Source organism: Pholcus phalangioides, unplaced genomic scaffold, assembly GCF_987345545.1.
Source record: "Pholcus phalangioides strain wild (caught in Gottingen) unplaced genomic scaffold, Ppha-v1.0 ptg000017l_1, whole genome shotgun sequence".
Classification (NCBI taxonomy): domain Eukaryota; kingdom Metazoa; phylum Arthropoda; class Arachnida; order Araneae; family Pholcidae; genus Pholcus; species Pholcus phalangioides.
Genome location: NW_028301610.1, coordinates 30950678 through 30977572, shown reverse-complemented (window position 1 = coordinate 30977572; position 26895 = coordinate 30950678). Strand labels below are relative to the sequence as shown.

The 26895-nt window shown below is 36.4% G+C and overlaps 2 protein-coding genes across 3 annotated transcripts in view; one reads left to right on the top strand and one right to left on the bottom strand.

The window, feature by feature from the left end:
• Window positions 1-719: 719 nt before the first annotated feature.
• Window positions 720-5844, bottom strand: Naa40 (N-alpha-acetyltransferase 40). Its single transcript, XM_089246916.1, has 2 exons — window positions 5710-5844; window positions 720-1730 (listed from the first exon to the last, which is right to left on the bottom strand). The coding sequence occupies exon 2, from the start codon at window positions 1727-1729 to the stop codon at window positions 1049-1051; it is 681 nt and encodes a 226-aa protein (XP_089103042.1). The 5' UTR covers window position 1730; window positions 5710-5844; the 3' UTR covers window positions 720-1048.
• A 13429-nt stretch (window positions 5845-19273) lies between these two features.
• Window positions 19274-26895, top strand: part of LOC149072893 (serine/threonine-protein phosphatase 4 regulatory subunit 3-like) — a 54825-nt gene continuing 47203 nt past the window's right edge. Inside the window, exons 1-3 of one of the 2 annotated variants that reach the window (XM_089246468.1) lie at window positions 19274-19377; window positions 25622-25836; window positions 26676-26731. In XM_089246468.1, coding sequence (XP_089102594.1) covers window positions 25695-25836; window positions 26676-26731 — 198 coding nt within the window. In that variant the 5' untranslated portion in view covers window positions 19274-19377; window positions 25622-25694. The remainder of the gene's footprint in view (window positions 19378-25621; window positions 25837-26675; window positions 26732-26895) is intronic. The other variant, XM_089246467.1, reaches the window with a different exon arrangement.

The window sequence follows — 26895 nt, the reverse complement described above, 5'->3', positions numbered from 1 at the left end:
AGATCAATTACTGATCCTATGTGAATATTGATGATTAAGTAGCAATTTAGTAATTTAAGGATCTAGTATAGATTAATTGAATAATTCAAATTTTGAATTTGAACTTTTTTTCTGTACCCCTGAGTTTCGAATAAACCAAGTTTTCAATTGTCCTAGGTTTTGCAGTTTCTCTGATCATTCTATATACGATTAGAAATACCGAACCACAGAAAGATTCAATGACACAAATATAAATAAATAGCAAGATTCTATCAACTTTCTTAAAAAAAAAATGCATGTGCTGTTAGTTCTCAATCAAAATGATTCCCATCAACATCCAGCACTTTTTACCAAAGTTAATTCTTGGCAATGTTGCATTGTGGTTTCCCAGCTGAACAAAGTCCTGGCGAAAAGAAAAAAATCAAGGAGCTTGGACACAATTAAGTCTGAGTGTCTGCCACATAAGTGAAGGATTTCGCATGAAGGAAATTGCCCATGGAATGGAAGAGGTGACAATCTATTGGTGCTGAGGAGTGCTATGCATAGCTGGAAGCATGGTGGCAAAAGGTGCTGAATGTTAATAGAGGATTACTTTGAAGACTGACGATATGCAATATTTTCTGTTCACCTTCTTGTTTCAGACCATCACAAATATTTTTGGCCATTGTATAGATATATCACTGAATGGGTTATCAATTACAACTCAATTAATGAAGCATGAAAATTTTTAGATCTTGCTATTTTATGTACAGTAGGTCTTTATTTTTGGCTCAGTACCGCCTATTCAAATGCTTACAATATTCCCGTGGAATCAGTGTTTATATGATAGCATATATATGAAAGAAAATGTGTTATTAGACATAACAAAATTTTATGGAAAAGAAATATATTAATGTTAAGAAAGTTTATTAATGTTAAGGAAATATATAATTTTTAAATATAAAGATAAAATATGAAACAAAAAAAAAATCAGATCATAAAAGCATGAATATTGTTTGTGCATTCCACGTAATCAGATTACATATCTCATACACCACATGTATTTCATGATCACAGAATTGAATTTTTCTCAAATCAAAGAATTTGAGTTTGATCGTAGCATACTCTTTTTAGTTGTCTGTTTGCTTAGGATCAAATAACTTTCATTAGGATCACATGGTGATGTTTCATCCAATTCAAAGCCAAGTCCATTCACATAAAACTTAAGAGCTGAGCTGTTGTGCTTGAATACAGTCAGCATGACTTTTGTCAATTTCAGGTTCTGTGCTATTGTAAATAGGATATGCATCATAAATTTCCCGATACCTTTTCTCTGAAAATTATAATGAACCTGTAACTCATAACAATATAACACTGGCAAGTCTCCATCAACCAAAAACCTAAAATGTGAAGCGGCTGCCAATTTATCAGTATCATCTCTTAATAGCAAGTATCTGGAATTTTCATTGGTGAGCTCAGCTCTCTTTTGGTGATTTCTCCATCCCCAGCTGCTTTGCTGATAAAGTTCTTCCATGTTCAGCTTAACCAGCTCAAAGACTTCATTTTGAGTTGCCTCATCAGTTGACAATGCCTTTGCACAGCTAACATGCAGAAGAGAGGAACAATCTATTGGATATGTTGTGTAATCTCCAACTGCATCCAGAGGATGTTCGATGGCATTTGCTATTTTTATTATTTTTTTCACAGATAATAATTTTGATTTTTGGCAATCTTGCTTAGTTTTGAGCTTTTTGTTTTTATGAGCCAACATTCTGAAAAAGAAGGGGGGGGGGGAATACAGAGAGATAAAATTCAAAATGAAGACCAAAAATGATTGAAATGTTCACATAACAAAGCAAAATTAGTGATGATGCTTTTGGAAAAATTTTACAATCTGAAGTTATTTTATGAATTGGCTAGCATTAACTCCGAATTTCTTTCCATAAATTCCTTAATTCGGACATTAATATCCAGTTCTTGAAACCACTTTGTTCTACAACCATATCATGTAACTGAAAATAGTACTAGATTAGGACCTAAAACTGATTCAGAATGTCTACAAAAATAAATACACTCACTCAAGTCAAGATGAGAGCATTATCCCCCCTTCAGCATCAAACTGATGATGAGGTCCACTGAACTTATTTATATGTAAGCCTATATATATGTACTGACATCATCGTTTATGATGAGAAAATGGATATCTTCAGGTAAGATAGAACAGACATAAAAATGCAATTTTAGCTTTGAACATGTGAATTGTTATAAATTGTGATATTATTTTGCTGACATTTTACACATTTTATAGTTCATGTTAGAATCATAGATATAATATAGCCATAGATCTCACGCATGCAGGGTTGCTTTTTGTTTCTTGCACCTAACCATGTGACGAGTGAGTACTTTTACGAATAGTAAGCAGAAATTCCTTGTTATTCCAATGGTTACTACACACGTAGACAATGTGGGTGTTTAAAAAACCGCTCGATATGCCAAAATCCTGCTGTGCTTATGGTTGCAACAAAACATTTATTTAAATATGGCAAGATTACCTTTTACAGGTGAGTTAAATTTCCTTTTTTTGAAAGCTCGTGCTCCCTCATAGACCAAAAAAAAAATTTAGCAAAAAAAAGAAATTAATATTTCATCGAAAAAAACCTATGGTATTTTAACCAGTTTCTGTTAATTTAAAAGCATTTGGAAGGGTGGTAATTCTCTCTCAAAATTTCTAGGGAAGAAAATTTTTGTCCCCCTTCCAAAGGTCGATCCTGCGTATGCCCTTGTTAGGGCTCACCAAAAATCCTATCCTAGGGGCCCTGCCATGATCCCCACATCCTGGAGCAGGGCACCCAGGCTGGGATCTGCAGGGTATCTGGTCAGACTTTACATGGGCCTTTCTATAGTTAATTTATAGTGTGAAAAAACAAAAAAATGATGAGAACTATCCGAAGCTTGAGGGCCATGTCAGCCCTGCCCTTGTGGGGGGCATGGTTCTGGCTTTAAGAAATTCTAATTAAATCCCATGATGAAAAATTTCTATATGTTTCTTTTTACTCAATCTGAAACATACATTACTCAAAAATTATGTCTAATGTCACACGGCAGCGTTAGAATTGAAACATAAAAGTCACTTGTCCGACGGACCAGTGAATATGAGAACCTTGGTTCATAGATATCACGAGTGGTCCGCTAATGGTTGATGCGTTAGCGGATATCATGTCCAACATGATCTGACAATAGAAGAGTATATCACTTTTCAAAGGATGACGTCACTCACCACTATCCGTATGAAGGTGTTTAAACAACTGGCTGTTGCGAGGATGGATTTTTGAAAAGAGAGGAAATACAAGTGCCCTTGTGGGAAACCGAACCCATGTCCTCTCACTTTCTGGGTGAGCACCCTAGACCGCTTGAATGAAAAGCCAATGAATCTCTCAATCTTTTCTTGGAGCTTGTGTGCACATGGACGGCCGGACAAGACTTAGGCCAAGCTCAAAACTGCTGACGCTGCCACCAGATGGCGACTTATTGAGAGACTATCCTCTTTGATAAGTCTTTGATATCCTTTAACCGCAACATTGATTATGAAATAATTAAAACAAAATCTTTACATAAATGCATGTTTTTTTAGCATTTTCAGCAAGAAACAAGACATTTTCAGGTGTCAAACTGACTGGTGACATTTTTTGCTTCTGGTCCAGCGAACCACCACAATTTTTATCTTGGCGGTCCGATTGTTTAATCAATGGTCTTGGACTACTAATGATTTTGAACACTGCACAATATTATAAAATTCTCAGAGAACTAAAATTGGTAAATTAAATGAACAATCTTTTATTTTTATGTTGATTTTTTTTTTAGTTCTTGAATGAAAATTACTTGTGGGTTACATGAAGCTTTGGTGTGTAGTTACTAATATTTAATTCTGGTGTAGCAGGATGAATTTTCTTGAGAAAAATACCATGCTTGCTTCCCGAGATTTGTCAAGTCGTGATACAGTAACATTTGTTATGGGCTGTTGTTTGTATTGATGTTCTTTCTTCTTTCAAATTGCTGAATAAGTTTCAAGAAAAATGGGACTAATAAAATTACTATTGATAGAAATTGTTATCTTCTACATTTCCCGAAGACAACAGTAGAAAAGAATTGCGGGAGAAAGCTTTATGAAGAGAAGATTTTGTTGCAATAGACAATACATTCATGAGCGCCAAGCATTTTGATGACTGTTTTGAGAGAACCAAATTGAGTCAAACATGGTTAAAAAAGTGTGCAGTTCCAAGTAGATATGACTTTCCTAACCATCTTCAAGTCAAGCCCAAAAAGTTAAAATGAAGATAATCCAACGACAAAGATTCATCAAGAGGTATCTATATAGATAAAAGCATTACAAAGAAAAAAATTAAAAAAACTAATTTTTTACTCCATCAGTTTAAAACATTTTTAAAATGTGGGAAATTCTGAAGAAAGAAGCAATATTTAAAAATTAAATCAATGTTTCACACCTTTTCCAAATTAAATCCAATAAAATATTGACAGAATATAGCATCTCTTGAAACAGTTTATTAAAACTACTGTAGCGATATAATAAAAAATAATTTTTTAATTAATTTCTTCTGCAAAATTTATTTTGCAGTTGTTTCTCCCTCACCTTAAAGGTTGAAATATATTAGAGATTTTAAAGAAAAACACATGGAATCTCCAAGAAAATCTGAAAAAGTTCTTGCTTCACAATCGAACACTTCCAAAAAAAGACTACCTCGTGCCAAAGTTCTAACAGCCATGTCAGAACCAAACCCTGGGACAACCACCTGACTTTGGTGTGCAAAAGCAAAGTGTCGTGAAGGCTGTCCATGTCTTTTCTCCCATAGCAATTTAAACAACTTGGAGTAGATAGAATTCACCTTGATAAAGTTGACAACTTTGACTGCTTCATCAAGAATATTTCTTGAATTTAGAGTCAAAGGTTTCGATGCAGGGCTCTGTCTTTGAATACAGCAGTGAATATTTCATTTTGGGACAACTTTCGCCAAGCGTGCATGAAGGCCTGAGTAACAACTTGCCGTGGATTTTCCTCCATCTGTCGTGAACGCAATGCATTTTGACAATTGAATTATTTTTTCAACGAAATAATGATCAATTGCTTCAAATAAGTCTTCAACAGTCATACGACTCCTTCAATGGGTGACAAATAAAAAGATTTTCTTCAAATTCTAAGTCTTGTACTTAGCAATTACAAGTAGCACAGGATATTGTGCAACGTCTGTACTTTTGTCGACTTAGATACAAAAATTCACAACCTTTGACTTATGACTGTGCTCTTAACATCGTCTGACAAGTTCTGTATTCTTTGAGACACTGAATTATTTGACAGATTATTAACTCATTATATGAGCACTTTCCTCTGCAATCATGCATCTGACAGCATCTTTGATGCATGGTGAAATTAAATTTTCACCAAAGGTGTGATTTTTCTCTCGTCTTAAAATACAATAGCTAATGTGTGTGTACTAGGAGGGTTCCTTCCGATCCTTCCAGCAGACGCAACCCCTCTTTCATGAAAGATTTTATTGATAGGTCAATATTACAACTGTAAATATTAGTAAAAACCTCTAGCTAAAAATTTTCTCACTAACACAGATTATACAGAAAAACAAGTTTCGGTATAAAATAATGAAGCTTCAAGCTATGCTAGTTGAAAATGATCTGACATGATATTATAACATCGCATAAGTGGGAAGAAAAATTAATTACCCGGAAATTTGCTGGGATAAATGTTCACTTTCTTAAGTTTACTGCAAGCAATCGGTACCGTGTATCACTAAGCTTCAGTGGCATGATACATATACCTCGTTCACTCGACTTGTTTACAATACAATACAATAATAATTATACAGGGCTTTTAGCTACTATGACCACCCCCTGATCATTGAAAAAATTGACAGAAAAGGGAGATGATTAGGGTGACCATACGTCCCGTATTTCCCGGGACAGTCCCGGTATTTTCTGTTTTTTTGGCCGTCCCGACTTTTTGGCAAAAGTGTCCCGGTTTTTCCCGTATTTTACACGAAGCCTACTTGAATTTTTATTCTCTATTGAAGTCAAAGATTGACATTATTTTTCAACTCAGAAATTATTTTATGATAATTACTACTATATATGAGAATATTAATCTCCCACATTTGCCATGGTGAACGTTTTTTTTTTCGTGGAATACATTTTAATCCACTGCTACTTGTGGTAATGCATCATTTCCCGCCATTGTGATTTTCCGTAATCTCAACAATATTTGGCAACTTTGTTTGGTTTTGGCGTCGTTTTTGGCGATTATTGGCGATGTCCCGTATTTTCCCGTATTTGGAATCCCGATGTCCCGTATTTCTCTCGAAGAAATATGGTCAGCCTAGAGATGATAAGTTCATGACAAAAGCAAAAACCAACATCTAGGAAATTAGATTGATTTCGTTTAATTGTAACACAATTGACACGTTTAAAAAGAAATACGATAAACATGTTGGGGTAAATCGAGAAGCTATCCATTCTTAGAATAAGACAACCATAAGTATTCTTTATGGGCATTGTATAATATTTTATCATGTGTATATATTGTTTGTAATTTGTGTTAATTGCATTTTTAATTGGGTTGCTGTATTTTTGAAACATATGACAACCATATTTTTATGGGCATCTTTTTATCAGCCACCTCGTTGGGCATTTTGCCTGTTGTGGCGTTGTATTTGTATTAGAATAAGAAATAAAAGCCTATCAATTATACATTAATAGTCAATAAAAATAATCATAGTATATAAAAAACTAACTAAAAGATAAATGACAACAAAAACCATGAATTGAAATCATTGTCACAGATGATGACAACAAAAGTATTGAATGAATCTAGGGTGACCATACGTCCCGTATTTCCCGACACAGTCCCGGTATTTTCTCTTTTTTTGGCCGTCCCGACTTTTTGGCAAAAGTGTCCCGGTTTTTCCCGTATTTCACACGACACCTACTTGAATTTTTATTCTTTATTGAAGTCGAAGATTGAGATTATTTTTCAACTCATAAATTATTTTATGATAGTTACAACTATATATGGGATATTAATCTCCCACATTTGCTTTGGTAAACGTTTTTTTTTCGTGGAATACATTTTAATCCACTGCAATTTGCAGTAATGCATCATTTCCCGCCATTGTGATTTTTCCGTAATTTCAACAATATTTGGCAACTTTGTTTGGTTTTGGCATGGTTTTTGGTGATAATTGGCGGTGTCCCGTATTTTCCCGTATTTCTCTCGAGGCAATATGGTCAGCCTAAATGAATCAGTCACAAATACTGTATGAGAAAGAAAAAAAAAGGAAATTACAATAACTGAAGCAAAAAACAAAGCAGTTACACAAAACTTCTGAGCTGCAAGCAAAATATTGCACAATAATAAAATAAAATATATATATATATATATATATATATATATATATAAAAGAGAAAAAGGAAATGACGTATGGGGTTTGCACAAACAAAAGGACTCTTCAGGGCTAAAGGACTGGTCTAGACCACTTTGATGAAATATGAGGTGGAGTCCCAGGATGAGTGGGGTCTGGGTCATAATGACGACAGACGAAATACCGACAGGGTCAAAATCCCGACACGGTCGAATTTAAAAATTCAATTTCGCCATATAAGCCGCACTTCGCGATTTCTGTCGTGATTTGAATTTTCATCATTCTCATTTTTTTTAATCATTCTCATCGTCGCCCCATCGCTCCTCGCCGCGAGAAATTCAAATCCCGACAGAAATCGCGAAGTGCGGCTTATAGGCGAAATTAAATTTTTCAATTTGACCGTGTCGGTATTTTGACTTGTCGGGATTTCGACCGTGTCGGTATTTTGACTTGTCGGGATTTCGACCGTGTCGGTATTTTGACTTGTCGGGATTGTGAATGGAACCGGGATGAGTGTGAGTGTGAGGCTTTTCGAATAGACGTTATAATCATCATCAGCGTCACTCCTGAGGGACATACACTGGATGATCCCCATAGAGATCAATGTTAAAATTGCCGATTTTAGCGTAGAAATGCGGAAATTTAGTGGGGTTTTCTACCACATCATTGAATTGAATCTTTGGTTTTCGAAATATTGAGCTCGTTTAGAGATACGAAGCCTAGAAAATTAAATATAAAATAATGAGCCAGACCCACTTTTGAGGTTCATATTCATGCAACAACACTGATTTAAAATTTTTATTTACATCTCCTGAAGGGCGAAAATGAGAATTAATGTCTCCGTATCGTTTTATATTATGCAATTGCATCAACCCATATAGTTTGGGATGTTTTTAAATTAATTATGGGCCCATATAAATTACATCGAAGAACCGCAGCTTTAATTAAGTGTGGCGCTGCTTGTCTTGTACAATTTTTATACTTTTATTATGTTTTTTATGCCACTCACTAGCTATACTCTGTTCGCTCTAACTTGAGTCCTGATGTAAATAAACCGCTGTACCAATTTTTGATATCACTCCGCATCCTTTATCTCTATTGGTTGTAATTTTATCCGCCCCTTCATTACGTGTTCCGAACCACGACCACCTAGATACCCTAGGTTATATAGGAGGTCGTGTCCGAACACGTGCGTTTTTTCCTCAAACGCGAGATTGTAAATTCGTTATGAAGAATTTTCCTGGAAATTTTTTTTCACTGTTCTCCAGATTGTGTTGAAATAAAAATTGTTGATAACACTAATTAAAATAGAGAGATATATATCTCCCAAAAAAAAAAAAAAAAATTCGATAAGGTATTCTGTCGTTATCATGGCACACTCCTCAAGAGTTGGGATGACAGGACATTGCCTGCGACAATTCTTATCATTTTTTTATTTTTTTACGCTAAAAGTTTACTATATAGAAGGGCTGTTGAAAGGTTTTGGTCTGAGGTCCCGCCAAAGATCACAGCCTGGGGGGGGGGGGTCTTGCGGCAGGATGTGGGGCCATGGTTGTTACAAAAGCTTGTGCGAGTTGTTTATTATTTTACGGCAGATAGTGGGAAAAAAAACCTTTTTTTTTTTATTACTTTTTTTCTTCTGAATTTTACAATTTTATTTCTGAGCTAATTTACGCCGTATGATTTTCCTGGGCTGGATACGCTACCAATTATAACGTGAAACAAATTATGAGCAACTTACCGTTGTGTTGTCGCTTTTTATTTTTCTTGCGGGTCTGTATAATTAAATATTTCATAATAATCCACGGGATGTAGAAGTTCCAATTTGATTGAGAGAGTCATCCACATTTACTTCAACCTGTTGTTGATATCCTGTTTTTTGTCAAGACAATTTCGGGTTTTTATCCGTGCGTAGGTTGCGAGCCATGACCCCAACATCCAGCAGCAGGATCCCCTGGACTGGGATCTTTAATGGGTCCCCAGGCCAGGTCGGATCTATAGTGTCTGTCATAATGAGGCTAACTGAATCAAAAATGAGCATTACTCTTTCGAACCAGAGTTTCAAAACGTTACCTTCACGTCTACGTGATAATCCTCAGACTTCTTCGGCTCACCGCCTTCGATGAAACCAATATTACTTCCTCCCAACAAGCTGCTCAAGCAGAAGTGAGAATTCTTTTGAAATGCGTATATTCACCACGAACGATAAGTGACTTCCCCCCCCCCGTTCAGTGTACGTCAAAGCGTGTGGGTGACAAAAAAAATCTCGTTGACAGAAACTTTGTTTATAGGAGTCCAGAGCAGCTGCAAAGAAATGCATTTTCAAATGGCTCTGCAAAAAAAGACACGCATATTTCATTTATGTCATCAAACGATAAAGAAGAAAACTCTTTTTCTTGCAAGAACTCTTGAAGAAGCGTATACAAGTGTACGTATATCAAATCTGTTTGTGAATAGGACTAATAATAATAATAAAATGAAACTTCCGTTTGAAAAGGAGACGGTAATATTTGAGTGAGAAAGGCAATTTCCTGTCAACACCCACCCTGAAGACAAAGCAGCAAAAACACTTTGACCGATCTTTAAAAAATATTTTTTTCCCGACTTCCAGATAACTTTGAAATAATATGGAATAAATATTTAAAAAAAATTTTATGGTATGAGGGGCAAACGATAAAGGACTATATTTTTGGCGGTGTTGCACAGTAAGAAAAGGTGAAATGTTCTTCAACCAATCATTTTAGGCATCGCACACGTGCTTTTATTTACATCAGGACCCAAGTTAGAACGAACAGAGTATAGGCATTATCTAGTTCTTCTTGTATTGGAGTTCAGTCTGGCTCCAACTGTCGACCGAACCTGTTGTAAAAATCTCTCTCTCTTCTATTAAATAACTAAAAAAAGAAAGAAGTCATGACTCTGTATGTTTCCGAAATAACAACCAGACACCCACCAGCACTAGCATCACCATAGTACTGGTGATCCACGTAAAGCAGATGTTTGACAGCCACGAACGATGAAAACAACTTCTCTTTCTCGCTTCGTAATATGTGACTTGCTGCTTCCTTCCCCCCCCCCCATGTGTGGTGCGTTTGCTGACTGATTGAGGGGGCATCTCCTCAATTCTCTCCCTGGATTGTGCTGAACTTTTTTTGATATGCCGAAGGCTACCAAAGAAACAGGTATGTCTTCTGAATTAGAACTTTCGAGTGTTTCTTTTCGCACGCCTTCGATTTGGAAATCCGATGTCGATCTTTGATTTCTTCAGATTGAATCGAACTTTAAAATTGCCGGAATTACTGATCCTAAAACGCAATTTCACAGTGCTGTGACAGCTCTCGATGTTGAAGTGTTATCATATGTTAGCGATTTGATCAGAGCTCCTGTTACAGATGATGCTTACAACCAGTTAAAAACACGCATTTGTCAGCAGTCTTTACTGTCGGAAACTTCCCGCTTACGAGTTCTACTCCAAGAGCTCACTCTTGGGGATAAGCGACCTTCTCAGTTGCTTGAGATGCATACATTAGCTGACAAGAAAATTTCAGATGAAGTGCTTAAAACCCTTTGGTTACAACGTTTGCCTATCCATACAGAGCAGATACTTTCTGTTAGTAAGGATATATTGCCGGATTTAGCAGAAATGGCAGATAAAATTATTGAAGTCACTGGGCACACACCGACTATTTCTGAGGTCAGCCGTAACGAAACCATCAACTTGCAATCACTTCAAAGTCAAATTTCGACTTTGACCGTTTATGCCGCTATAAAGAGAGAAATTTTGGCAAGAAAGAAAGAGTTCGTTCAAATTCTCGGTCTAAAGAGAGGTCTAGTGGTGATGGTACACCCAAACGTAAACCTTATTGTTGGTACCATTTCAAATTCGGTAGAAAAGCATCAAAATGCATTAAACCCTGTGATTGGTCGGAAAACTAACTGGCCCATCTGTTTTGGCGACAGCAGGTGATGGCCGGCATTTAGTTCGTCTTTTTGTTCATGATCGAAAATCCGGTACTGGTTTTTTAGTGGACACAGGCGCTAGCATTTCGGTTTTCCCACGAGATACACAGGTACATAAAGCAGCAGATAAAAACTTTTCGCTATACGCAGCTAATGATACTAAAATTTCTACGTATGGTTGCAAATCTTTATCAGTGGATTTAGGGTTACGCAGACTGTTTAGATGGTTCTTCGTTATAGCTGATGTTAATCGTCCGATGTTAGGTGCTGATTTCTTAGAAAATTATGGTCTATCAGTTGACGTAAAAAAAGTCTCGTTTGACTTCACTTTCAATCAAATGTGACAATGCCAGTTGCATTACATTAGGCTTAAAGACCATTTGTGGAGATTCGCCCTACTTCAAAATTTTATCTAAATTTCCTAATCTGACGAATCCTTCTATGCTTGGGGCTACTTCTAAAAAACACTGCGTTACACATTGCATTACTACTAAAGGTTCTCCTGTCTTTACCAAAGCCAAGGGCGTAGCGAGGGGGGGGGAACTTGGGGGTCTGGTCCCCCCCCGAAATGTGAGAAAATGACCGAAAAAAGGGAAAAAGATGGCCAAATCCATTGTTCTGTCACTTTGGTTCCCCCCCCCCCGAAATGAAAGTGGTCCCCCCACGAACGAAATTTCTGGCTACGCCCCTGACCAAAGCCCACAGACTTTCTCCAGAAAAACTTGCTATTGCAAAGCGTGAAGTTCAAACGCTAATGGATCAGGGCATACTGAGACCTTCAAAAAGTCCATGGGCAAGCCCGATACATATTGTTCCTAAACGTAATGGAGAATATCGTTTATGTGGGGATTACAGAAAACTTAATTCTATAACGTGCCCAGCTGATATCCTATACCGCATGTTCATGATTTCAGTTACGGTCTGTGGGGAAAAAACATTTTTTCTAAATTGGACTTGGTTAAGGCTTATCATCAGATACCTTTAGATCCTGAGTCTTTTGAAAAAAGTGCCATTATTACCCCATTCGGACTTTATGAGTACTTATATATATGTTTTGGATTGTCTAATGCGGCACAATCATTTCAACGGTTCATAGATATTGTCTTAAGAGACTTGAACTGTTATGCATATTTAGATGAAGTACTAGTTGCAACAGCAACAGAAGAAGCACATCTTAAAGATCTAGAATTAGTTTTTGAACGTTTAAACAGTTTTGGTATAATTCTTAATACTGATAAATGCATATTTGGGAAATCTGAGATAGAGTTCTTAGGATTTTTGGTTAACAGCAACAGCATTTCTCCTTTGCCAGAAAAAGTTGACATTCTTCGTAATTATCCGCAACCAAAAACGGTTGACGAACTTCGAAGATTTCTAGCAATTCTCAACTTTTACCACCGTCTCTAAAAAAACACAGCATCTGACCAGGCTCCCTTACACGATTTGTGCAAAGGAAAGAAGAAAAAGGATAAATCTCTCATCACTTGGTCGGGGGAAACTATTGCTGCTTTCGAAACGTGTAAACATGTTATTACCAACGCCACGCTTTTGGCTCATCCTAAACACGATGCTCATCTTTCGTTGACAGTCGACGCATCGGATTTCGCTCTCAGAGCTGTTTTACAACAAACTTCCGATGGTGTCGTCGAACCACTCTCATTTTTTTCTCGAAAGTTAACGAATTATAGTACTTATGATCGCGAGTTGCTTGCTGTTTATAGTTCTATTAAACATTTCAGACACATGTTAGAAGGCAGACCATTTACGATCTACAGTGATCATAGGCCTCTAACTTATGTTTTTCACAAAGTTAATGATAACAGCTCTCCCAGACAACGTCGTCATTTAGAATATATATCTCAATTTTCTACGGACATTCGTTATATTCAGGGTGAGCGAAATATTGTAGCGGATGCTTTTTCCAGATTGTCCGAAATTAATTTACCTGACTCGATTGATTACGCAACTATTGCTACTTCACAGAGTACAGACGCCGAATTAACGGCCCTCCGACAACAAGGTGGGGTGCTCGATATAAAACCTATTAAATTCGGTCCTCAGGGTACAGAACTTTTTTGTGATTTATCCACTGGAATTATCCATCCCTACGTACCAGAAAAACACCGATATCACGTGTTTACGGTCCTTCATAACCTCGCCCATCCAGGCATTAAATCAACTGTGGACCTTATTCGTCAACGATTTGTGTGGAGTTCAATTCGCAAGGATGTCACACGATGGACTAGGGCGTGCATCGAGTGTCAACGCTCAAAAGTGCATCGCCACACTCGATCTTCCATCGGTGCATACCCTTTGCCTCAATGCAGATTCTCGCGCATTAACATCGACATTGTTGGTCCTCTTTCTCCTTCTCGGGGTTTCACCTACTGCCTTACCTGTGTGGATCGATACACCAGGTGGGTAGAGGCTTTCCCGATGGAAAACCAAAAAGCAGAAACTGTCGTAGAGACATTCTACTCTGGCTGGATCAGCAGAATCGAAGTTCCGGAATCGGTTACCACCGATCAAGGGAGACAATTCGAAAGTGATTTGTTTCGCGCATTCGTTCGTTTTCTTGGAACTCAGAAAACACGCACGACAGCGTATCATCCGGCCTCCAATGGCATCGTTGAAAGGTTCCACCGGCAGCTCAAAGGTGCCATACGCTGCCATGCCACGGAACGTTGGACTGAAGTATTACCTACCATACTTCTATCCATCCGAGCCAGCATCAAACCGGACATCAACACTTCTGCTGCTGAGATGGTTTATGGATCACCATTGCGCTTACCTGGTGAATTCTTCCGTAGTTCCGATCCTCAGTCAACACAGCCGGAATTTCTAAGGGCTCTACGAGATCACATAAACACTTTACGTCCGATCCAAACTTCAAGGCATGGGACTCACAACGTTTTCGTTCATAAAGAACTTGCTGTTTCTTCCCATGTGTTCGTGCGGCTGGACACAGTACGAAAGCCCCTTCAACAACCATATTTGGGGCCATATGAAGTGATTGAACGATCTCCAAAATGTATATACAGTGAACATGAAAGGCAAACTAACGAAAATCTCAATAGACAGATTGAAACCAGCATTTTTGCTTGATTTCACTTTTAATGAGCAATCACCGTTCACTGAACCTAAACAGCCTTATGTAACTTGATCAGGGCGTATGGTTCGTATAAGAATTCCTTGATATTATTCTTATTTACATATTTTTTGAAATGAATAATATTATTGTTTTCTATAACATTTTTTTGAAAATTATTATGTTTTGCAAAATTTTCATTCTTCAATTTTCTTATATATATATATATATATATATATATATATATGTATATATGCCTATTATCTATTCTAGTAATCGTTTTTGCATATACATACATTTACTTACATTACATACTATTGCGTATTTTTTGAATTTTTCGAACAAATTTTTTTGCACATGTCAATTCTATATTATTTGCCGTAACTATATTGTCAAATCGTCGTACCTATATTGTCATATTTTTTTTTGCATTGTGCCATATGCCGTCCTTCAGACTCGTGGGGGAGTACTGTGGCGCTGCTTGTCTTGTACAATTTTTATATTTTTATTATGTTTTTTATGCCACTCACTAGCTAGGCATTATCTAGTTCTTCTTGTATTGGAGTTCAGTCTGGCTCCAACTATCGACCGAACATGTTGTCTGTCTCTCTTCTATTAAATAACTAAAAAAAGAAAGGAGTCATGACTCTGTATGTTTCCGAAATAATAACCAGACATCCACCAGCACTAGCATCACCATACAAGCATTTTTTGAAGGAAAAACAGGCAGATCGATAACTTGAAGTTAAAAAAAAAAATCGAAATTTCCAGCTCCCATTAAAAAGAAGAAAAAACGATTCATTTCTATGTTTCTTCAATTTAGATATGTTTGTTTCATGAACCGCACAGGAAGCCGCCATATTGGTTATTTTGTATGTCCCTCAAAAAAAAGGGAAATAACATGTGATCCAAAAATCCTCATCGATTCGATGAACCTGAAGACCGACAGCTAAACAAAACGAGAACTACGAGTGATGAAGCGTTAATAATAATATTAGGAGGAGTCGACGCGCGCGCAAAATCTCGCCAACAAGAGACCGGAAAATGAAGACTGCGGAAAGTAGCATTACGAATAGCATCATAATGACTGCAACAAAAAGAAAATGGGAAGCAGTTTCCACATTATTGCAATGGTCACACAATGGACTATCCGCCCTATTAATACGATGTAAATGTTACGGTAAAAGCCCCAAGAGTGGTAAAACCTAGGATTTACCACTCTTCGGGCTTTTACCGTAACATATATACCTCATTCAAACTTACCTAATAAGTCAGTGGTTCTCCAACTTTGGTCACCCGCGGCTCCCTTGCCATGATAACATTTAACCGTGGTTCCTCAGAATAGTTTGTTAAGAAATGATAATCGTTTAAAATAGAACTTTTCGAAAGAACTGAACGAGCACTCAATGTCGCAGTTTATCGCGACGCACCCTTTGAGAACCACTATGATAGTATTAGTCAGGTTCGAATTTTCCAGACTTTACAAATTGATTAGCGTAACGATCTGCGAAATAGGAAAATGTTGCTAGTCCAGGGCTTGATAAATCTCATGCTCACGGTCACCATGGCGACTAAAAAGTTCACATTGGCGCTTAATTTTTTTTTTTACTTACGACAACTGAAACGAAGTTTGAGAACAGCATAAAGCTATCGGAAATAGTTAGCATGTCTGCCAGCCTGAGAAGGGTTCAGATCCTGGGTAGTGTCTGGTCTGACGGAACATGGGAAGGGTTCACTACATATAACAGGCACAGAAACAAACTTCACGGAAGGCACACGCACACACACGCACACTCACTCCAACATACACCAATTCGTTAGAGATTCCGCAGAGGAATATGGACGAGGTGCATGTCTGGTTTAGTAGTAGCATGGGAAAGGGTCCCTAAATCCCGGAGAAGTAAAAAAAATAAACTATTTCGGGCGGATTATGTCGGGTGATAAAATTTTCGTGTCGAAACTTTTCTCCGGTTTTTCTTGCCCTGCACTAGTCACACCAACAATGATTGCAGGAAAATACATATTCAAGTGGGAAGATAAATATTTTTGCTTATGACATCTGATCTAACCCCACAACACCTGTATCTATTTCATGTTTAAATTTTAAAAACCAAAATATCCACAATAAGTTAAATTATTACAAGAAATTAGTAATTTAATTTAGGTGTAATTGTAAAAGAAATGACGTAAATTTAGTTTTATCTGCATTTAATTTAAGTTTATTGTTTTTAACAGATATTTATTGAGCTAAGATCGTTCTGCATGTTATTCCTCAAGTCAACTGAAGAGCTTTCCAGAGTAACAAAGAGTTAAATCGTCAACTACATTCACACTTCAAAAAAGAATGTGATTTTGAGTGAAATATAAAAAAATATTGTTGGAGAAGAGAGCGGTTTCGAAATATCCTAAAAAATATCATTATAGAAGGATTTATCATGGTAAAGTATTCAAGGCCACAACGAGATGCTTGGTCAGACGGGGCAAACACGCATTTTGGCAACCTCTCCCTTGTAATGTGAAGTTGAACGAGATGTAAAGGCGTCCTATCTGCACCCCTCAGGTACAGCGCCCGGGGCACCAGACTCGCCTGCTCCCTCGTAGTTGTTGCTTTGTATATCGTTGTGTGGAGGAGAGTTTAACATTACACTATAGACAATTCCAAACAAGATTCGAGAACATATCGTTGTAGGGGATTTATCATTATATCGAGTATCGTTGTAGCGAGGTTTCATTGTATTTGTATTGAATGAGGAATGTTTATTTTTTTATCATTTTGTTGCTTTTCGCTCTTAAACTTGGTAAGTAAGTAACTTGGTAGTAGAGAATTTCATTGAAGAAGCTATATTGGGTGATCTGATTCTAGTTGAGTTTGTTGAAGTACAAGGAGAAAGGATGAGATACGATTATCGTTGACTACACAAATTGGTATGAGAACACCCAACGATGTCTTGGAATAGTCAGCTAATAGAATTTTCGACCATTGATGCAAATGGAACTACATTGACATAACAACACTCACAGTAAGTAACCTCTCACAGTAAGTAAAAAACTTCTGTGTCTTTTTGTGGTGCCGCTTTTCTCCTGGTGCCCTATAAGCACACACCCGCTTATTTTCTTATTTATTTATTTTAATACCACGCTACAGAAAACAATCCAATTACAGCAAGGTATGATCTAAACATTGTAAATATAATAAAATCAAACAGAATAGAATGCAATACACAGATATAAAGTACATAAAATAGAAACAAACACAAGTCAATACCAAATAAGTAAAATAAAGGCCTGTATAAAATCACTAGATCAATTAAAAATGAAAATAAATAAAAACACACGAGTTTTGAATAGAATGGGGATACCACCCTGCCTATACGTTTCCATTTAAAAAATCGTTCTCCTGAGGAAAAAGACGCTACTTTTTGCCTTAAGCTATTCTGTGTTTCCTGAACAATATGGGATCGGAAATCAGTTTTTCAAGAAAAATTAGTATTTTTCGGAAAAAAATTACATTTTTAATTACTATTTATTTACAGAGGCAAAAAACGATTTCATTTTTTTTGCGGCCCAGTGCGACCGCACTTTTCGCACCTGCTTAAGTCCGACCCTGTATATCAGGTCTATATCGAGAATCTGCTATAGATCTTTGTCAGGTTCAGGATATAGATCTATGTTTTTCAAACCATATTAAAATAATTTATTGTCCCAAGTTGTTGTCCTTCATAGTAGAGTTTATTCACATGGAATCAAATACATATTCGACTGAAAAATTAAAGACTTAATCAATTAATATCATAAATAATTTGCACCATATAGGACGAGATCGTTCTATATCATAGTTATGACATCTGATATTCCTCTGACATTTCGATATATAACGATGTGATTCAGATATTGTACTATATCGTTGTGCTACTGGGGTAGTTACCAACTTGATCACTTACCGCGGGCCTTTAGAGGATATGATAACGCGATCGGTCGAGGCATGGCGTGAGATGCGTAGGGGTAATCCTCGAGCTATCTGGGTTCGAATCCGGTCTCCGCCACAATCTTGCACATTTCCCCCCTTCTATTTCTTCGAATAGCGCCGTCTATCTTCCGAAAGTCGAACTATTTGTAAATGGTCAATTTTTTTTTGCCGTCATTTTTGAGGTTTCTAAAATGTACATAATGACCATTTTATCACGTCATGTTTGAGCCATTTTGTGACTTCCAAAAAACGTTTTTATTGACTTCAGGCGACAACTTGGGTCCATATGTACGGGAATCAAGCCCGTATGGAGAAGGAAGAGGGGTACGTTGCATTGTATGTTTATCAATTCTTGGTGGGGGGATAGTCTTATAGCCTCCAAGTTCCAGCGCCTATGCACAAGGAAGGCCTCAAATGCAGAAAGAACCTCGTCATGAAAATGAGATCTGGTCAAATTTTTGGCAGTAGGTATGTAAATTGGGTAGCAGCTATTTCTAGCCACGTAGAGGCTCTAGAAAAATCAATTTGCCCGGGAGGTCCCATGACAAAGCTGCATTAAGAGTGGCTTTCAAGCGGCTTTGCCCCCTGATACTGTTCAGATGGCCCTGCGGGACGTTTGGGAATCCTAACTGCAGACAGATTTCTCAATTCGCTTTCAATTTTGAATGTCTCTTCAAAACACATGATAAAAGTATTTGATATGAGTACACTATTCGCCCAAATAAACGCAAGTAATATTTTTTTTTAAATTGCTCATCTCTCTAATGTTTACACTGCACTGGATTTTTCTCGCAAAAAATTTTTAAGAAAATTTGTGGCACCCATGGCGTTACTTTAGCAACCCCGTAGATATGTGAGGAGCTAGTCCAATATGGCGTGCTACCTGTGTGTACGTGATGTTTTTCGATAGTACCTTGGGAAGATATTATTCTTGTTACAAGAAAGATGGTTGATGAAACGCGGTAGGTGAAATGCATTTGGCTAATATTTCTGAGTACTAAATGTGGATAAATGATATATTTGATTGTGATCGCATTTGAACGAAGCCGGATTTTTGTTTGATTATAGTCTTTGATACCAATCTACAGGTTCCTCACGCAATCGTCATGATCGCGATAGTGCATTGTTTGTTTATATAGTTATGCACATGAAAATATGAAAACTTCGTGACTTTGTTCTCGCGCTTCATGTGAAGCATTTTCCATCACTATCATTGACAATTTATATTTCCAAAGCTTCAGATCTTTTATTTATTAATTTTTTATACATTATTATACCGTAACTTATCAGTTTGAAACCGAAAGAAAGAAGCGATGTGTTTACATCTTGGTGTAAACATAGTTTTTGTGCTACATCTGCGGTTTTTCTAAATAATATTAGATACGGGCTGTAACTAATAAACATTCTGCAATAAATCTTAAATATTCTCTGCTATTGATCTTATTTTTTTGCTTCGTGAAGAAGGAAAAATCTTTTGAACGGCTCGGACTTCCGAATGACATTTTTTTTGCGGTGGTATCGTCTGCTTCAGTTGTCAGATTGCCGGTATGTGCGGATTAAGTTAGGTTTCTATTTTTTTTTAGAAATTGGTGGATAATTTTCGATCAATGGCGACTGGGATTTTTTTATTATCAATATGTATATTTTAATTATGTTGTATTTTGAAAATTTTTGTTAATTCTCTGAAATGAAAATTTGTTCAAGGGCATGAATTTTTGCAAAAATGAAATTATGAAAATAGCAAATATAGATTTTTAAAAAAAATATTTGTTATTGTGTAATTCTGTACTATATATATGTTTCTATTTAGAATAACATGGGTACTCTTTTATTGATTGAATTGTTTGTTAAAATTGTCCCTTTCGATACAGAGCTGTCTAAAACATGGGTTGACCAACTTACAGGCGTGAAAGTAAGAGAGAGTAAGTGAGATAGTGAAATTTTAACAATGGATCCCAGTGGAGTGCATATGCAAGTGAATATAGAAGGACTTGTTCTCATGTTTCATGTGAAGAATTTTTCATTGCTGTCATTAACATTTTGTTAAGCTTCAGATATATTCTTTTTTTATATTATTACAGGCCCGTAACTAAGCTGGGACAACCATGCCCAGAGCCAAATGGGCTCCCCCCCCACAAAAAATGTACACTTATTTTGCATAGTAATAACCCCTTCAAGGGGGGTCACAATAAAATGTCTACCTCAAGGCCCTGAGAAGGCATGCTACAACCCTGCATTATTATATCGTAAGTTATCAGTTTAAATAGAAAGAAAGGCGTGTTGTTTTGTGGTTTAACCATAGTTTTGGTGTCACATTTGTTATTTTTTTAACAATAATAGATGCAGGCTGTAACAAATATACATTCTGCGGTAAATCTTAAATATTTTCTGCTATTGATCTTATTTTTGCTTTGTGAAGAAAGAAACATCTTTTGAATGTCTCGGACTTCACACAGAATGACATTTTTTCGGGGGTGGTATCATCAGCTTCAGTTGTCAGATTGCCAGTGGAACTTCAGTTAACCAGCTTAATTCATTCCTTGAATATACTCATTATTCGAATCAAACTTCCCCATGGGAAATGATGGAAACTCTTGGATAATTTGTTCCAGAATTATTCATTCACATCAAAATAATTAATAAAAATGTCATTCATTCAATAATGCAACAAAATAATAATATAATAGATAAAATAATTAAAAAAAGTTCATAAACAAACATACAATACTGTAATGTTTACAAATTAACTTGCTCTATATGACTAGAGAGAGAAAGATTATTGTTTAGTATGACTTAAGCACTTCTCTTACTGTCTGTAAACTTATCCTTTCCGTGTGACTTTAAAAAGGAACCCTATCTATGACACTTGTTTTGCCTTTTTTTTTTTTTCTTCCGGAAATGGAAAATTGCATTATCGTTGGGCAGATGTATTGCTCACACTGCTACAGCTTTATTTGGAGTGGTTCTCTTCTACAAAGTTTTGCACATATTCCCACATTCAACACATTTCTTAATCTTATTTGAATGAGGGACTGTTCATTTCTGTCTTCATCTTCTTTCGATGAGATCCCAAGCATATGCTCTATGCTCTTGATGTTGTGCGCATTGGAAATCCATCATTTTCTTTGTAAATGTGACCATGTATCTCCACTAATTCTTGAATGTCGGGCTCGTGCACCTCTAGTCCCACGCTCTTTAGGCACGCTGACTGAAGATTGTCAAATTGTTTAGTTGTAAATGTTTCAGGCAATGAAAACCGATTTATATTTCACAACATAAACAAAATTAGTAAAAAAATTTAAATTATTTAATCAAGAATATTTATTTTTCTTTGATTCTCCAATTTTTACATCCAGGAGAATATTCTCGTTCTCTGAGAATATTTTCACCTCATATCTCTACCATCCAGTTCACCTTGACTTATTTACATAAGACCTTGTAATTTACACATTTTGCACTGGGGTTTTAAAAGTGGTCTTGAAAAAAGCATTCTTAAAAAACAAGTCTTCATAATTTGCCTTGCATTGTCGAAGAGAGTTGACAGACTGGACTGTGGAGGAGTCCAAAAAAGAATGTAATTTATATTGTGAGGAGAGACAAAATAATTATATATGGTTGCTGGTACTTGGCTAAACATTGTTTTTGTAACCAAGTCATTTCTGTCACTTTGCTTTGGCTCGAGTTAGTCTTATAGAATACTGCAATAGTGCTATGAGTTTTTTAAAAATTTAAATAATTTTTTTTTTTAAATTATGCTATGACTAGTAATAATCTGCGGCTTCGCTTGCGTGAATTTGGTCATCTGAAAATTGTTCTGCAATTATTTCTCCCATATAACATTTGGATCCCTTTGGAGGTTAAATTTTTGGAAATCCTGTTGTAGTGATTCTCTGTATTATAAAATATAATACCAAATTTCTCATATTTATAGCTTCTGCTCTTTGGACTCTGCAATGATTGCGCCATATAACCTTTGAAATCCCCCCACATGACCAATTTTATAAATTCCCTGGGGCACTGTAGCCCAGGTTGATAAGATACTTGCCTAAAGTACCAAAGGATGTTTAGAGGTGTCGCGAGTTCGATACCCGGTTCGTCCTTGTCAGAAAACTTTCCTGACGGGTACAATAGAAATGGTGACATGACTACAGAAAAAATTGCTACCGCAGAGAGTCTCCCATCGAGGGGTTAGCGCACCAACCTCTCGATGAGTATAAAAAACAAGCCTGCCTTTCAGAGTCTGCAATAAATTGTAGATCCCGGTTTAATTAGCCCTCGTGTGTAGAAAATGACAGTGGTGCAACAAAAATGATCAAATGATCATTGATTCCCTTTTTAGTTAATTTTTACGTCATGAAATGAAACTGACCAGATTTCATAATTATAGCTCCAGTGGTTTCGGCTCAATGTGATTTCTCTTTTGACCTCTTTAGAGGTCGAATTTCAGAAAGCCCCCTTCTTAGTTGGTTTTCATGTCATAAAAGAAAACTACTGACAAAATTTCATAATTATATATCTCCAGCGGTTTTGGCTCAGCATGATTTCTCTATATAACCTTTGATAGGGGTCGAATTTCGGAAAACCCTTTCTTAGTGGATCTTTACTCTTCATGGAATGAAACTACTGACTAAATTTCATATTCATAACTTCAGTGGTTTTGGCTCTGTGTCTGTGATGATGAATCAGTCAGTCAATCAGGACATGTCTATATGTATAGATTATGTTGTCTAATAGGGTATATATATATATATAGGCGGCACCCGCCCCTCCATCCTACTTTTAGTCCCAAAGCAAAATATGCCGAAATATGCGATGTACGTCTCAGAACAATCTGAAAGAATTTTTGAAAAAGTTTAGAAAACACTATTATGTAAATTTTTACTGCAGAACATTTCCAGTCAGCCGAGGGCTTGCTGCCGAACAATACAAAACATTCAGGTTTGGGGCTTTTCTAGTGGTACTTTTTTTCCCAATTTTTTTAGTGGGAGCCCTGATATAACAAAGAACATCAGGTTTAATGTTTTTATAAAAAGAATTTGATAAATATATGTTAATAGCTTCAAACTTCCAAAAGGGGGAAAGCATGCACATCTTCATAAAAAAGGTGCACCACAGGTAGCACGCACAGAAATTAATTAGCCAGATGGCTGATTAGCCTAAGACAAACCCAGTGATGCTACTCTGGTTTCGATACCTCTTATGGTCTGGGCGCCAGGCTTGCTCTCACTTTCATAAAAAAATGGTTTTATGGCATATCTAGAGAGGTTCATAACACCAATAGAAGCTAATTATAAGTCTAATAGATAAGTCTGATAGATATTGTTAAGACAAACCAATGATGTCAATATCATTATGTTAGTACCTACCACAATATTCAAGGCACAAAGAATGTATCCAGGTCAAAACTTGTGGTTATGTCTGTGACACAACCTACCCTAATTTTTTAGACAGGTTTTCTTCGAGCCAATAGAAAAAGAAAACATGTCAGTGCATGTCTTTTTGCTGAAGTTCAAGTTTAAATGGGCTTTACGAAGGTTATTTTTAAACAAAAAAATAATTGACTTATGACGGAGAGTGACGTCATCCTTTCATAAGTCGCCATCTGGTGGCAGTGTCAGCAGTTGTGAGCTTGGCCTTAGTCAGGTCCGGCCATCCATGTGTGGTCCTTTTCAGTGCACACGAGCTCTAATTAAAGATTGAGAGATTCGGTGCCTTTGTAGTCCAGTGCGTTCACCCAGAAAGTGAAAGAATGGGTTTGATTCCCCCGCAAAGGCAGTTGAATTTTTTCTCTTTCCAAAAAATTCATCTTTGCAACGCCAGTTGTTAAAAACCTTCGTATGGTAGCGGAGAGTGACTCATCCTTTCATAAGTCGCCATCTGGTGGCAGCATCAGCAGTTGTGATCTTGGCCTGAGTCAGGTCCAGCCATCCATGTATGGTCCCTTTTAGTGCAGACGAGGTCCAAGGAAAGATTGAGAGATTCGTTGCCTTTGTAATCTAGTGGTCTAGGCCATTCACCCGGAAAGTGAAAGGACTTAGGTTTGATTCCCCACAAAGGCAGTTGAATTTTGTCTCTTTCCAAAAAAAAATTAATCTTCGAAACAGCCAGTTGTTAAAAACCTTCGTATGGTAGCGGAGAATGACGTTATCCTTTCATAAATGGGCTTTCTGAATTGATTTCAGTAATCTGGCATACCCTGGTCCGATATGTGGCCAATTAGCAAGTTTCCACTGTAAAATTGAATTTTTAAATCTGTATTTGTGAAATTATATTTTGACAATGCCTCATGAGTGATTAGTAGTGTGACCAATTTATAAACTTGAAAATCAATGCTTGATAAATCCTAGGTGCCAGAGCTGCCTGAAAATGTTCTTTGGTGAAGATTCCCAAAATAGCATTTTCTACAATTGAAGTTCTTTACCTTGTTTTCCTAAATTTTTTTAAAGATCTTTTTGTTTTTGTATATTCTGCTTTGGGGGCTAAGCCAGGGCTGACGAATCCCAGGTGCTAGGTTCCCATGGCGATTAAAAGATTGGAATTGGTGCCTAATATTTTTGTGTATGATAACTTAAAGTTTACGTACAAAAAAAAGAAATCAGAAATTATGCCAGTGTTCTAGCATATAAAGGGGCTCCTAAGTCTTGGAAAGTAAAAAACATACACAGTGTGAAATAAAAAAGGCAGAGTGGTATAGATGATAGCATGCTTGCCCGTTATGACAGAGAGCCTGGATTCATGTCCTGGCACAGACCAAATGACTTTTTTCGGAGTTCACCTTGACATAAAATCCAGAAAATATCTGTTTCCTTGAGAAAAAAACCCACTATTTTGTACTGATTTTGTCGGGAAAAAATTAATGGGGATTGACGCCTATGAAATTTTGCTGGTGCCTTAATTTTTTTTGATTTGTTAATCCTTGGGCTGAGCATAAATTTTTTCCCATGAAAAACAGCCAAAATTATTGTTTTTGGCTTTCCCGGAAATTGGTGACTTTTTTCCATGTTGGTGGACATGCTCAAGAAAATTTTGACCCTGAGTGATGATGATTCTTTGTAATTTCATTCTAGAAAAATTTAATGTCTTGTCTTTTTTTTGGATTACTAATTTAAAAATTATAATTCTGTAATATTATTTTTTTTGGATTACTAATTTAAAAATTATAATTCTGTAATATTATCTATTAATACTTTTTTTTTATTCCTTTAGGTGTACGTATACTGACCTCACATGATTATGATACTGCCATAGAGTAATCTGCAAACTGATAGTTATCGGTGTAATGGCAGACACTCGTAGGCGAGTCAAGTTGTATGCTTTGAATGCAGATCGGCAGTGGGATGACCGGGGTACAGGGCATGTATCCTCTTCTTACATAGAAAGGTTGAAAGGAATGTCTCTTCTTGTGAGAGCAGAGTCTGATGGTAAGGAAATCTTATGTAACTATATATGCCAAAAGGATATCTCAATGCCATACCATAATTTGATGTTTGTGTCGCTTCCTTTTTTTAAATAGAGAAAACAATTCATTGAAATTCACAAACTTACCTTCAAATCAAGTTATATTTGATTGTTTAGTGGATTGCTTTAATTTTTTATATAGTATTAATTTAAATATACAGGGTTTCCCCAAGACTGCAAATACTCAAAAAATGGAAAGAATTGATGTATTTGAATGTAGTTTGCATAAAGAGTTCAGCGTTTTAATTGATCTTTTGCCATACATAACTTGGAAAAAAATTTGCTAAATTGGATTCAAAATCCAAATTTTTCCGGATGAAAAACAAGAACTTATTAGGGTTTTTTGGCAGTTTTCTTCCATTGATTTCAGACATGTCATCAGCATTTTCAGAGCTGAAAGTTACTAAAGATGCCCTTCTACAGCTTTGGTGAAGTGTTAGAAATTAATAGAAGCCCACAGTCAAACAGCCCAGTACCTTCTTGTTTTTTATGAAATGCCAGCCATGAAAGCCTACTACAATGGTTTCAAGATGATTGCCATGCAGTCATAAAGATGGTACCTGGTGATAAACAAACAGCAAGAAACGACACTATGGTGCCATGGTATCAAAGTTTCCATGAGATGTATTTTGGGACAAGATTATATTGAACGCAATCAATAGTGCTATAATTCCCTATTAGTATCTTACAGCACCTTTGAATGCCACTGAAATGCCTAAAGATTAGGCAACAGTGCTGCAAGACATTTAAAATTCTAATATACAAAATCTTATTCTACATAAACAGATTAATTTTTTTATAGGTACCATACTACTGGAATCAAAAATTCAGCCTGACACTGCGTACCAAAAACAACAGGTATGGATTTATTGATGTTCTTTTTTTTAGATTTATTTATGATGTTATGTTTTATAGATTTTTTATTAAAAAAAAATCTTTTAGTGGTTTTCAGAAGTGCATTAAGATGATTTTTTTAATCTCGTTTTTTTTTTCCAAGTTAGAATTTTAGGTACATAGAAAAT

Coding starts and splice junctions, on each gene's coding strand:
- Naa40 (XM_089246916.1), bottom strand. CDS start 1,729: ATGTTGGCTCATAAAAACAAAAAGCTCAAAACTAAGCAAGATTGCCAA.